General features: G+C 42.8%; 1 protein-coding gene across 1 annotated transcript in view; it reads right to left on the minus strand.

Moving 5' to 3' along the window:
• Window positions 1–14023, minus strand: part of FARP1 (FERM, ARH/RhoGEF and pleckstrin domain protein 1) — a 402545-nt gene that overhangs the window by 24297 nt on the left and 364225 nt on the right. Inside the window, exons 17-18 of the mRNA XM_042781959.1 lie at window positions 8258–8495; window positions 4241–4371 (exon numbers count right to left, since the gene is read on the minus strand). Of these exons, the coding sequence (XP_042637893.1) occupies window positions 4241–4371; window positions 8258–8495 (369 nt within the window). The remainder of the gene's footprint in view (window positions 1–4240; window positions 4372–8257; window positions 8496–14023) is intronic.

Raw genomic sequence — 14023 nt, forward strand, 5'->3', positions numbered from 1 at the left:
AAGAACTGCCCATCTGTTTTCCACAGCAGCATTCTGAAACATGGCTGCAAGTTCTTCTCCCCTTCCTATCATACAGGTGAGGTCTGTGTCCTCTTCCTTTGGATATGGGTGGGCTCATGATTGATTTGACCAATAGAATATAGAAGTGATACTATCTGATCTCTGAGGTTAGATCATGAAAACTACATGTAGCATTCTGTTCCTGGGAACACTTGCTTTTAGAACTTTTGAGCCACCCTGTAAGAAGTAATGACTAGCCTGACTCATGCTGGAGAGGCCACTCATAGGATTCCTACTACACAGTCCCAGCTGGGCCCAGCCTTCCAGTCTTTGCCACAGTCTCAGCCTTGAACTTTTTCATATGAAAAACACTAAGGGACCTCTGTCAATTCTACACAGAGCATCTAACGGAGCTTTGCCCAAATTTCTGACTCTCAAAATCTTGAGAAATAATAAAAGGTTGTTTTCAGCCACTAGGTCACTCGGTGGCTCATATGGTTTACACTCAACCACTAACCTAAAGGCAATTCAAACCCACCCAGGGGTACCATGGGAGAAAGGCCTGGTGATCTGTCCCTAAAATTGTAGCCCAGACAATCCCATGGAGAAGTTCTACTTTGTAACATGTAGGGTTGATATGAGTCAGAATCAACTTGACAGCAATGAGTTTGGTTATTTTCAGTTTTCACCCACTAAATATTGGGATAATTTGTCACATAGGCAAGAATAGGGCTCAACCAACTCATTTTGATTTTGTAGACTTTGGCATAGTCTGATTCACCTCCTTTGAGGTGAATCCCACCAGCCAGTCCACAGGAGAAAGATGAGGCAGTCTGCTTCCATAAAGATTTACAGCCTTGGAAACCCTATGGGGGTAGTTCTGCTATGTCCTATAGAGTTACAATGAGTTGGAATCAACTTGATAGCAGCTTTTTGTTTGTTTGTTTGTTTGTTTTAGGATAATCCATCAGCCTTGGTGCAGGGAGTGCTCTATCTTAGAATTCTTCCCTCTGAGGGTGTGTGATTCCTCTTCTCATTTCATTCAGAGTTGACCTGAAACACTGAACACATACATATGAGGCAGCTTATGGAACAAAAAATATACAGACAGAAGGTGAGGCTGCTGTCAACATCCAGCATCCCATTTCCAATTTCACTTTCATAAATAATAAAGACTGTAATAGATTGAATTAGGACCCCCCCAAAATATGTGTTGAAGACCTTTATACCTGTAAATATGACCCTGTTTGGAAATACGAATTTCTTTTGTTACGTCAATGAGGTCATGCCATATTGGGATGGGACAGAAACCTAGTCACTTCTGAGTGGTGTCTTATGAAATGAGCAGAACAGACCCAGAGACACTCAGGGGAAGAGACCACGCACAGACAGAGGCAGGTGAAGTGACAGGCCCAGGAATGCTGAGGATTGCTGGCAGCTATCAGGGGCTGAAAGAGACAAAGAAGCATCTTCTCCTACAGCTGACACCCTGAATTTGGACTTGTAGCCTCCAGAATGGTGAGAAAATAAATTTGTGCTCCTTAAAGCCAGTTGTGATCTTTTTTGTCATGACAGCACTAGGTAACAAAGACAATGACCTCTAAGATCATCTATCTGGGCAGCTGGTAGGTGACAGAATTGATATCTTCGATGCTGTGCTATATAAATGAGTAACACCCAAACCAAACCCACTGCTGTCGAGTTGATTCTGTTTGGTGTTATTTTTACATATGAAATCTCATTTTATCCTTATGACCTATGAGGTAGACAATCTGACTACCATGTTACAGAAGGAAAGGAAAGCTCTGGTAGATAAACATCCCAGTTCTGGTGGTGCTAGAATTTGAACCCAGGGCTACAAACTCCAATCCAATGCTCTTTCCTTTATACCATGAGAACCGTTTCCTCAAAAATATTAAATGCTTTACAAATGGTCTCTCCATCCTGTAGCACAGTATGCTAAATATTTTATGTTGTTGTTGTTATGTGCCGTCAAGTAGGACTCGACTCATAGCGACCCCTCCTTGGGTTGCCGAGGCAGTAACGCTCCGGAAGTAGATTGCCCGACCTTTCTTCCGAGGAGTGGCTGGTGGATTTGAACTGCCAGCCTTCTGGTTAGCAGTCAACTGTCTTAGGCACTATGCTACCAGAGCTCCTAAATATTTTATAACATTCAAAATTAAGAGGAAATGGTGTTGGTTCCACAGGGCTTTTATAAGGGTTCTGCACGGATGGGTAAATGTGGCTGTTATGCACTGAGGCCTAGCACAAGTTTCTCACCCTCAGAGGTGAAACAAATCCCAGCTTTAATTTCCACCCAGCTTTTACCACATAACTCTTCTGACAATCTCCCATAACTTGTTTTCTGGTCAGTTTTATAATTAGCCTTCCTGACAGAAATTAAGGAGCTCTGGTGGCATAGTGAATAAGGCACTTGTCTGCTAACCAGAAGGTCAGTGGCTCAAACCTACCACCTTCTCTGTGGAAGGAAGATAGGGTAATCTATTTCCATAAAGATTTACAGCCTTGGAAACCTAATGGAGGTTGCTATGAGTGGGGATCAACTCGATGGCAGTGAGCTTGGTTTTTTGGTTTTGACAGAAAGACCCAAATATATAGGGAGAATTTCTCATCTTTCCTAAGTTGATAAAGTTTCCAGGCCAGCTACCTGTCAAAACAAACGAACGAACAAACAAAACTCTGCCTTCAAGTCAGTTATGACTCATAGCAATCCCTCCTTGGGTTTCTGAGGCAATATCTCTACGAAAGTAGATTGCCCAGTCTTCCTTCTGAGGAGTGGCTGGTGGGTTTGAACTGCCAGCCTTCTAGTTAGCAGTGAAATGCTTTAGGCACTACACCACCAGAGCTTCCAGCTACCTGTCAGATAAGACTGATTTCCTGAAATACAAGATACCTGTCTAAAGGGAAAAGCAGGAATGCAAGAGATTCCCCCCCCCAAAAAAAAACCCCACCAAAAACAAACAAACAAACAAAACACCATTGAGTTGATTCTGACTCACAGTGACCCCCACTAGGTTTTCAAGGTTGTAAATCTTTATGGAAGTAGATTGCCCAGTCTTGTTTGCATGGAGTGGATGGTAGCTTTGAAACTCAAACCTTCTGGTTAGCAGTTATATGCCTTAGGCACTGTGTTACCAGAGCTCCTTATGCAGGCGATAGGAGGGGTTGAAATTATCATATAAACCCAGATGATGCATGGTTTGAAATAGTTATCAGGGTGAAAGAGCCTATGGAGCGATTTGAAGAGAAGCAGGCACTGAATAACATTCTTGATTCCTGGGCAGTGACAGCTTCCTAGGAAGGGAACTGAAAAACCCAAGGAGAGGTCGCTATGAGTCGGGGCTGACTTGATGGCACATAACAACAACAACACATGCTGTATTGTTATAGTCCCACCAGCCTGAAAGGAGCATGTTTTTATAATGAGGCCCTTTTTTATTGTGAATGACCTGCATGTTCTGAAGGGTGCTGGCTAGGTGAAAGTTAATAGTATAAATGAACTTACACCACTCCCAGAATTGTTTTCTGGCTAAAATGTTAAAATTAAATTATTTATAGAAAATTGCATCTTAAAAAAATACTTTTAATACTTGCATGGGAATTTACAGCATATTTTCATGCACTGACTTTTTCTCTGGCTATATATCACTATTTTACACTTTTTTTTTTCTTTTAAACTTTATCTTCCACTTATTGTTGTTATGTGCCGTTGAGTTAAACCCGACTCATAGCGACCCTTCCTTGGGTTTCCAAGGCGGTATCACTACGGAAGTAGATTGTCCAACCTTCCTTCCAAGAGGAGTGGCTAGTGGATTTGAATCGCCAGCCTACTAGTTAGCAGTTAAGTGCCTTAGGCATTATGCTACCAGAGCGCCTTTATCTTCCACTTACCAAATTAAAACAAACATAAAACAATCATAAGCTACCTCAAATCCTCTCTGGAATATGGTAGGGAAAAAGTAAACAAGCAAATCAACCAGTAAGGAGGAAAACAACTTGAGAGCATAGGATTAGTCTATCTCCTTCTGACATAATAATTTTTAACAACACAGTAATGTTCAAGGCATTTTCCCAATTGTCTCACACGTGGAAGGAAGACACTTCTGAATGAGGATATCTTGACTTGGGAGTGTTAATATTCAAAGGCTCAAATTTCAGTCAATTAAATGTCTCCTTTCTGGCTCCACCTCAAAGGCACAGGGAGACCCCTGCCGCTTACCCTTCCTGGAATCACAAGATTGTCGATGCCAATCAAATCTTTCTTGAGCTCGTGCAGCTTCTGGAAATTCTCCATTTTGATCATCGTACCGTGAAGCTGTGCCACCATTTCAGTAATCTCTGCCAAAGCAGCTAATGAAGGAAAAGACAGAAGCAGCAGCATTAATGGCAGATGAAGGTCCTTTCCCCCAACATCTTTAAGCTCAACTCTTAAGGATAATACCCTATAGTAGTCTCACTGTTAGAAGCTGTGCATCTAGGAAAAGCATCACTGTATCTCTGTAATAAAAACTGAGTGACTGACTTTATGTATGCATTTGCTTTACTTTAGTTTCCCAAAGGCATCTGGCAAATGTAAATGACCCATTTATAGCTATGTGGCATACAGTTGTCCTTTAATTAGAATAATTTGTTGGCACAAGAGGCAGGGGAGTAAGAGTGCCTTGATTTTTATTCTCAGGGCGGGGATTTTCCTTCTCCCTCCTGTTACCTGGAAAGAACTCAGCACAGGAGCACAAAGATGCCACAGGAGGCCTGGGATAAAGTAGGGGGCATTCTGTGAGAAGGTCGAATTGATACTGGCAACACCTTTGGGTAACTACCATTCCAGCACACCCTTTTCTTCTTTCTGCTGGTATTGTTCTGTTTACCAAGATGGTTGCAAAGAGTAGCTACAAAATTAAATCTTATTTTCAAATACAGACACATCTCTCTCAAGCAGTAAGCCTGAGATGGTATCCACTATGTAAAAGGAGCTAATGTCTAGTTAATGTAAGTTGGGGGGGGGGCACTCAAAGCCATAGCAGCTGAGCATTTGTGTACTTTTTTTTTTTTTTTTAAATTGTGGTGCAAATATACACACTAAACCATCTGCCAGCACAACTTCCACATTTACTGTTCAGTGACATTGATTATATTTTTCATGCTTAGTCACCATTATCCCGATCCTTTTGCAGAATATTTTACCACCATAACTTAAACTCAATTCCCCACCCCTCAAGCATTTGTGTATTTTTGCCAAGAAAGCAAGAAATACTTGCAGACTGAACTTTAATCTTCAGGACACTAAATGTCCTCCCTCCCTCCAGCCTTGGAAGTGAAACATTTTGTTTTCTTGCTTTCTCCCTGGGAATGCAAATTAAAGGGTTCCAGCTTAGGTTTATCCTAGAACGTTTTATCTGAGCCATGATAAACCCTAGGGCTTGCTCAGTCTTCTGACATTATCACCCGACTGGATTCAATGCGCTTTGATTGGGCACCAGATGCTGAGTGAGTGGGAGTGAGGAAGTTCTAAGATAAAAAAGATGGGACCCTGCCCCCTAGGTGCTCATCAGGCAGGGCATCCTTGGAGTAGCTGTTGGCACCTGCAGCCCTCACATCTAGGGGATATATATTCAGACACAACTTGCCTTCTCCAACCTTTCTACAATGATGCCACCTGATGTTTAAGCTAGGTAACAAAGCAATTAAATACAATTTTCCATTTAATTATCAATGATAGACTATTTCATTGGAGACTGCTTAGAAAAATAGTAAAAAGAAAACTTGGCAAATCTGCCAAGAACAGTACACACAAAACCACAAATTTCCTTCACCCTCAAGGGTAATATATCTGTACAGAGTGCTCAGAGCTGGGAGGAGCCTTGGGTCATCTTGCCCAGGCCTGGCCAACTGGTGGTAACTGGCAATGTTAATCCAGCAAAACAAGGTGGGCAAGGCCAACATCAAGGAACAGGTACATACTGAGGCTTAAAGGATGAGTAGGACTTTGCCAGGAAAGGAAATAAATTGGTGGTAGTGACTCCAAGTAGAAGGAACAGAACATACAAAGAGATGGAGGCATGAAATAGCATGTTTTGTTTTAAAGATGGATGGCCCACAGCTGTCCAGGTTATTAGACATCTCTGTTCTACTTCCATGAACTGCCAATGTTTTAATTACTTTGCCAAATTTTCCTTGGGCTGCTTTTTTAAAATTTAACGTGTAGAAGTCCTTTATATGTTGTAGAGACTAATAGAGGGAACTTTCTAGAACAAGCCTGATCTTACCATTGCTCTCCTTAAAACCTTTCCTGTCTTCCCTTCGCTCTTAGGTCTTACAGGGTTTTAAGATCTTCTGGGATCTGGTCCCAGTTTACTTTTCCAGCCTCATCATTTGGCCTCATTGCTCTGTGTTGTAGACTATAGCCACATGGAACTTCTTTCAGTTTCTGGAATGTTCCACAGTCTCTGCCACTTTTGAACCTGTGTACATGCTGTACCCAATTCTTTATACCCTCCCCTCAAGGAGGAAAACTACTGTTTTTACATTTTAGCTCTAAATTTAGACAGCCTTGCCCTCAGAAGGCCCCCTCTCTAGGTCTCCAAGGCTGAGTCTGATGCCCCACCTTGGGCTCCTCTCACACTGTGTGCTTCCCACTCACAGCTCTATCACAGTGTCAGGCACTGCCCTGACTCTCCTGTCCATGAGAACGTGGGTTCTATGAGGGCTGGGGCCACATCCATTCCACTGTCTCTGGTATTCCTAGCAACAGCCATTGCTCAGTACAACTTTGGTATAGGAGAAAATTAGTGAGGGCCAGACCGTGAGGAGTTTAGATTTTACCCTGAGTGAATCAGGTACTACCCAAGTTTTAACCATAGTGAGAGAGGTATTTTTAAATAATAACCCCAGTGGACTGAGAGATAAGAGATGTTTAAATACTTTATCCGAAAGATAAGGGCCTTGACATGCTAGTGAGAGTGAAAATTCATGCAATCTGTACAAGAAACATCTACAGTGGGACATTCTATGTACAGCCCTGGTAGAGAACATGAGAAACTTAGCAACAGGCCTCAGGGCCCTGCCCTCAAAGGGCCTATGGTCTAAGCCCAAGAGAGTAGACATTAACAGACCACATATAACATGAGACAGTACAACTTAAGTTCAGAAAGAAGATGCATGACACAGTTGAAAAGCATGGTCTGGAACACCAGCTTTGACCTTTCACTAATTTAGTGACACTGGCAGGTCCTTTCCCCTCTTCTGAGCCTCAGCTTCTTTATCTGTTAAATGGGATAATAACCTTAAGTCATGGAACTGTTCAAGGTATAATGTTAATGTTAGTGAGATATGCAGTCCCTGGACCATTGTAGGTGCTGAACAAGTAAGAGTGGTTAATATTAGCATGATATTCTAGAGCAGAATAGCTAAAAACATGGGTGCTGAGTGGTGGTTTCAAAGTTTTTACTTCTCAGCTGTGTGACTCTGGGAAGGTTACTTAACCTCTCTGGTGTCAGTATTTCCCATATGGAAAATGGTCTGTCATGAAGACTGAAAGAGATAGCACAGGCAAAGTGCTTATTAAGGTGACTTGTATATTATAAAAGGTCCCCGGGTGGTGTAAATGGCTTGCGCTTAACTACTAGTCCAAAGGTTGGCAGGTCATACCCACCCAGCAGTGCCAAAGAAGAGAGGCCTGGTGATCTGCTTCTGTAACGATTACAGTTAAGAGAACCCTCTGAGGCAGTTCTACTCCATAACACAAGGGTCGCCATGAGTTGGAATTGACTCAGTGGCAATGGGTTCTGTGTGTTGGTTTGGTTTACAACAAATGTCAGTAGCAATGAACAGTAGTGTTACGAGCCATAGGCAGTGGCAAATTTGAGGAAGGAACAATGAGTTTCAACTGCACAGGCAGAGGAAAACTTCTAGGAAGGGGCTATATCTGAGTGGTACTTCTCCAGGGATCTTTACATTGGGATCAGAGGAGAAAATGCATACAGAAGGACAAAGGAAAAAGAGATCATAATGATCATTATTACATTCTTTGCAGAAAGATATTTAACAGAAAATATTTAATCAGATACTAAAAAGCATTGCTTGCCCTGTGTAACCATGAATACTTGGGACACACAGTAGACCTGTTTCCCTGAGGTGGCCCTTCCCTGCAGCAGACACTCTGGTACTGCCCACTGAGCTAGAACCCTGCACAAGGTGATGGAGGCCTGGTGGCTCCAACAGAACCGCTCGTGCTCACCTCGGCAGTCCCTGAAGTCGGCATGGTTTGGGGAATGGTGCTTGCACAGCCGCTCCAGGATCTGCTTGTAGTGCATAAGCCGATGCAGTGGCCGCAGGAGGAAGGTGTTGAGTGGCAAGTAACACACCTTCTGTAGCTCGAAGTCTCTACACAAGTTCTCCAGCCGCCGGGAGCTCTTGATTCCATTCTCCAGTCCCTCCAAAGCCTCATTGTGCTTCCACAGGTGAACAGCCAGTTGCTTAAGAGCACAAAAAGGTCAGGGAGGGAGAAATCCTGTTTAGCTGAATTGAAAATTCATGTGTTCCATTCAGGTTTGGCTGCTGCTGTTGTTATGTGCCCTCGAGTCGGACCCGACTCATAGCGACTCCTCCTTGGGTTTCCGAGGCAGTATCAATACGGAAGTAGATTGCCCAACCTTCCTTCCGAGGAGTGGCTGGTGGGTTTGAACCACCAGCCTTCTGGTTAGCAGTCAAGTGCCTTAGGCACTATGCTACCATAGCTCCCCAGGTTTGGCTAGGAAATGAAAATCACTTTAGGTTTTATTATTTAAATAAAGTTCTCAGAATGAAATGGAAAGCTCTATTAAAGGATTGAGAAGTTTAAAATACATACGAATTATAAAATATGTGATGTGTATATGTAATATTATAGTTATAAATATACTTTTAAAACTGAGATTGATAATACTAAGGGAAATTTCATGAATGGAGTTCCTGAAGGGCAGGGTCTATGCTTTTCTTCTAAATGTCTTATTATATAATAAGCTGACCAGGACCATCCAATAAACGTTATATAGCAAAAATAATATTGCAAACTGCCTCACTATTTTCTGTTTAACTCACCCAATTAGCTCATGCAATAACTGAGTATCTACTGTGAATCACCTACTCTGCTAGATTCCAAGGAGATGGGTGAGAATAAGACATGGTCCCTATTCTATTGGAATACTAGTGGAGGCAGATAAATCACTATGGAAACTGATTGCCCCATCTTCCTTCCAAGGAGTGGCTGGTGGGTTTGAACTGCCAAGCTTTTCTGGTTAGCAATCAAATGCCTTAGGCACCATGCCACCAGAGCTCCTGTGGAGGGAGATACAGGGTAAAATGTTTGATAAAAGAGTATTAAAGGAGGAATTAGTGGCATAGTGCCTAAGGCATTTGAATGCTAACCAGAAGGCTGGAGGTTCAAACTCACCAGCCACTCCTCCAAAGGAAGGTTGGGCGATCTACTTCCATAGAGAGTCTGCCTCAGAAACACAAGGAGTGGTCCCTATGAGTCAGATCTACTCAACGGCAGTGAGTTTGGTTTTGGTTTAGGCAGGTGGGGACGAATATCAAGGTAAGGGTCTTGAAATCTCAGAACCCCAATATAGCAGTAATTGTCTTCAAGTCTTATTCTACAATTACTTCCTGGTAGTATGCTTGCTATCTATCTGTGTGTGTTAATAATATCCATTATTATCCAAGTGTAGATTTCTAATCCTGACAATAGTCCTATATACCAGTGTAGCCAAATCTCTGCAACATCTCTGCTCAAACACTCCACAAGCTCTTCAGTCACAGTGTGTCCAAACCCAAATTCAACATCCTCCGTCTCAAATAGGTCCATAACACTTATTTCCTAACCTGGGAATTGAGGCCACCACCAACCAGTTACTGCAGACAGAACAACCTGCGACCTTTCTGGATTCCTTCCTCTTCTGAATCTTCCATCAAATCCTATCAATGCTACTTCCTGAAAATGTTGCATCAGTTCTCTTTCCATCCCCATGGTCACTGCCCCTCATTCTGCCCTTGCATCATGTCTCACTGTAACCACGTCTCCATTGGTAACAGAGTATTAAAGGAGTACAGCCACTCTTTACCCTCCAATATATCATTCTGCCAAAATGAACTTCAGAATGCAACTAAACACATGATCTTCTTGCTTGCGATACTGCAAGGGCTTTCCACCATTTCAGGAAAACTTCCAGAGTCTGTGGTAAGACATAAAGGACCTTCTAGGATATGGTCCCTTCCTGCCTCTCCAGTGCCAACACAGGCCACACATGTAACAACTTGCAATTCCTTGAACGTGCCTGGTTCTCCCACCCTGGAGTCTCGGCACATGATGCTCCTTTGCTTCGGAGCCCTGAGCCCAGTCCTAGTCCTGCCCCCTTCCTCAGGATTAGCTCTAGGAGACCTTTCCTGCTATTCAGGCTGAGTTAGGGACTCCTCTAGCCTCCTCCTGCTTACTTCTGTCCACATTAGCTCTTACCACATGGTTTTCCGTATTGGGTTTATTTTTATTTTGAAATAATGAAAAGAGTCACAGGAAGCTGCAAAACGGTATACAGGGAGGTTCTACACTCCCTTCACCAAGCCTCATCCAATGTCTTACTTAACTACAGTACAGAAGCAAAACCAGGCAATTGACATTGGTACAAACCAGAGAACTTTTTCAGATCTCACCAGTTATACGTGCACTTACATGTGTGTATGTGTGTGAATTGCTGCAATTTTAATACATGTGTACACCCTTACTGGATTCTGAAAGCAAGACTCCATCATGCTCTACTCTACATCCTTGAGGCCTACCATATATATTAGGTGCTCAATAAATGTTTGTTGAATAGAAAAACAAAAGAATAAGTAAAGAAATGCCTGCACTCAAGTAAAGGCAGCATTGTCAGACCTTGATGTGGCTGGAGCCCAGAGTAGAATGTAAACGATTTGGGGGAAAGGTCTGGAAAGCCTGCCTGGGGCTAGAATGCGAAGGCTTTCTTCTGTCAGGTTTAGAGTTTGGACTATATTCTCCAAATAATAGGGAATCAATGAGGGTTTTGAGTACAATCAGTTTTGTGTTGTAAAATAAATAACTCATGCAGTAATATAAATGGTGGGTTGAGAGGATAGGTTGTGTGGCAGGGAAGGAGATGAATCAAGAAGGTGGTAGGTACACTAGTCCAATAGAGAGAAAACTGAGAGCCAGAAGGAGAATGGTGGTAGGAGTTTCAAAAGAGGAGGCCAGGCTGTGTGTGCTCGGGCAGATGGGCGATTCGAGAAGGAGTGCCAGGTTCCCGCTCGGATGGCAAGCAGACAGGATGAGAGGTGGGGAGTTCCTTTACTTGGCGTTGATTCTAAAGTGCCTTTGTGGCATCTGGGCAGATGTTTTGAGATGAAAGTTTACAGTGTGGGCTGGAGATCAAGATTTGGGCATCTCTGGCTTTGAGTAGGGGCTTCAAGCCTGTGAAAGTGCTAAGTACACAGGTGGGTGCTGTGGTAAGGGGTGTGGGCACTGAACACAGGTAAGCTGGAGATCACCCTGAGCATTTTGGGCAAAAGTGCTAACTGGCATTCAGACCTCTAGGACCTGCTGCACTCCTACACACTTTATAAAAATTCTATAAAACCAATAACAAGCACAATGTATTTAAAAAAAAAAATTCAAAAATGTTTCCAGGAGCTCTCAGAGAGCCTCTCCATTTATTTTTATTTTGCTTGCACACAGCTTCATGCTATAAATGCCCATGGCATTGGCACATTAACTAAAACACCAGCACAGCTGAGGGAGCTCACTGAATGCAAAGTGCTAATTCACTTGACCTGAGTGAAAGAACTGCTGTGAGTGGAAAGCAGGTATATTTTTAGGAGGTCTTATGCATTAGGTTAAAGGAGAGGAGGGTGGATGTGTATTGAATCCAGTTCTTGGTGGGAATGCCTTCTAGTAGGAAGTCAGCAGAGAGGCCAGAGAAGACAACCACAGAGAGAAGGTTAATAAATGGGGGGACTTCAGGGACAAGACAAGGACAGAACTGTCCTGGTTGGGGATGGGGAGGGTGAGCTTTGCAGGGCTCCACTACTGCTTCCAAAGGTCCATAGTGGTGTCCAAGTTTCCTTGGAGGAAGCAAAGGCAGACAGAAGCCCTGCCCTAGGCATGCTTTGGATCTCAGAAAAAAGGGAATACTATGAGAAAAAGTAAAAATCCAAAATGGGCTGAGAAAAAAAAAAAAAAAAAAAACATGGGAAAAGAGGCTTCTAATGAGAAAAATGGAGTCACTGGGTGATGCAAACAGTTAAGGTGCTTCACTGCCAACCAAAAGGTTGAAAGCTCTAATCTACCCAGAGGTGCTTTGGAAGAAAGGCCTGGTGGCTTACTTGCGACAAATCAGCCACTGAAAATCTATGGAGGCTGGTTCTACACATGGGGTTGACCTAAGTCCGAGCTGACTTGGTGGTACCTGGTCAATGAAGAAAAGGACTGGTGTGGCGGTTACATTTGTGTGTCAACTTGGCTAGGCCTGGTTGAGTGGCTGGGCAGCTGGATATAGTGTTCCCCATGATGAGACTGGCAATCAACTTCATGGTGGGATCTACTGTGAGCAGCTGAGTAGCTGCCATTGGGTATGTGGTCTGCTTCCCATATATAAGAAACAGCTTTGGAAATGATCTCTAGCTTATGGCATGCTTGGATTCTGCATGTAGCTGTGTTCAGCAGCCTGCCATGCTCTGCTGACCTTGGGACTTACAATGGACTTGAATTAATGGCCTGCCATGTGGTTTGGTAACATCAGTATTGTGCCATTTTGTTTGTCGAGCTTGGGCTTGTTAGCTTCAGCAGCCAGTAGCTGCCTGAATAAAGAGATGCTTCTAGATTCAGTGGGCTGGGAGCAAGAGGCAGAGCTGAAGCCTAAGGTTGAGGGGCTTTCACACAGCCCCTAGAGCCTGGCACTTTGAACTTGGACTTGAAGTCTCCAAACTGTGAGAGAATAAACTCCTGTCTGTTCAAACCATCCCAATTGTGGTACATTCTTGTCAGAGTGGCACTAGGTAACCAGAACCAACAGGAAGTATAACAGCAAGAAAAATGTTACAGAACAAAGAAATATTTTTTAAAACACTATGGAAATTGAAAAGATTTCTGTTAATGTTACAACTAAGTTCTGTGTATTAACCATAGCTTACAGAATTAAAATACTAAAGTTGTGTGAAATCTAAGATAATTCTTGCCTTCTCTTTGTGAAACAAGATTCTACAATCCTGATTACTTCTGCAGTCTCTCCCAGATACTATCCAAGGAGCTGTGTGTTGCTTTTTGAACAAACTGAGAAAGCAAGCAAGCAATAGCCCAGGATCTGTTAAATAATATCCTGATTTCTGTCAAGAGAAAGTGTCTGACAGGAAATCTCTTGAGTGGCTTTGATCTTCTTTTCTATGCCACCCCTGCCCTCACCAGCCTCTTCTTGTCCTCACCTCATGAGAAGCATAATTACCAGGGAAAAAAAATTTAAACACTAAAACAATGTAGCCAGAGTCCTAGGAATTAAGTCACATCACAACAGTAATATTTATTTTACGTGTGTCTTTTATGTGGTAGTAGGTGTTCAGCTAATACTAGATGGATGGATAGACTGATAGATAGGTGGGTGGACAGATGGAGATATAGATGGGTGGATGGACAGATGGACTAATGGTGGTCACCTGCCTTCTTTAGGAAAGCCATTAGCTTGAAGAGAAGCTCTGGCCAGTTGGGATATAGGAAGATTGCTTCAAGATATGAATGTAGACATAGTTCATAGACATATTTCATATAAAATCCATATTAAAATCATTATCAATGGAATAAAATAAAAATTTCTGATATAAGAGATGTGGCTAAGATTTAAAAACCGGGGTTGAGAGGGGTTCCGGCAAGATGGCGGACTAGGCAGAAGGATTGCACAGACCCTCTTCAACAAAGAAAAGGGAAACCAATTAACACAGACACAGAAGATAATCGTGGACCCCT

Source organism: Orycteropus afer, unplaced genomic scaffold (genome assembly GCF_000298275.1).
Source record: "Orycteropus afer afer isolate SDZICR_OR568_19922 unplaced genomic scaffold, OryAfe1.0 scaffold00206, whole genome shotgun sequence".
Lineage (NCBI taxonomy): Eukaryota > Metazoa > Chordata > Mammalia > Tubulidentata > Orycteropodidae > Orycteropus > Orycteropus afer.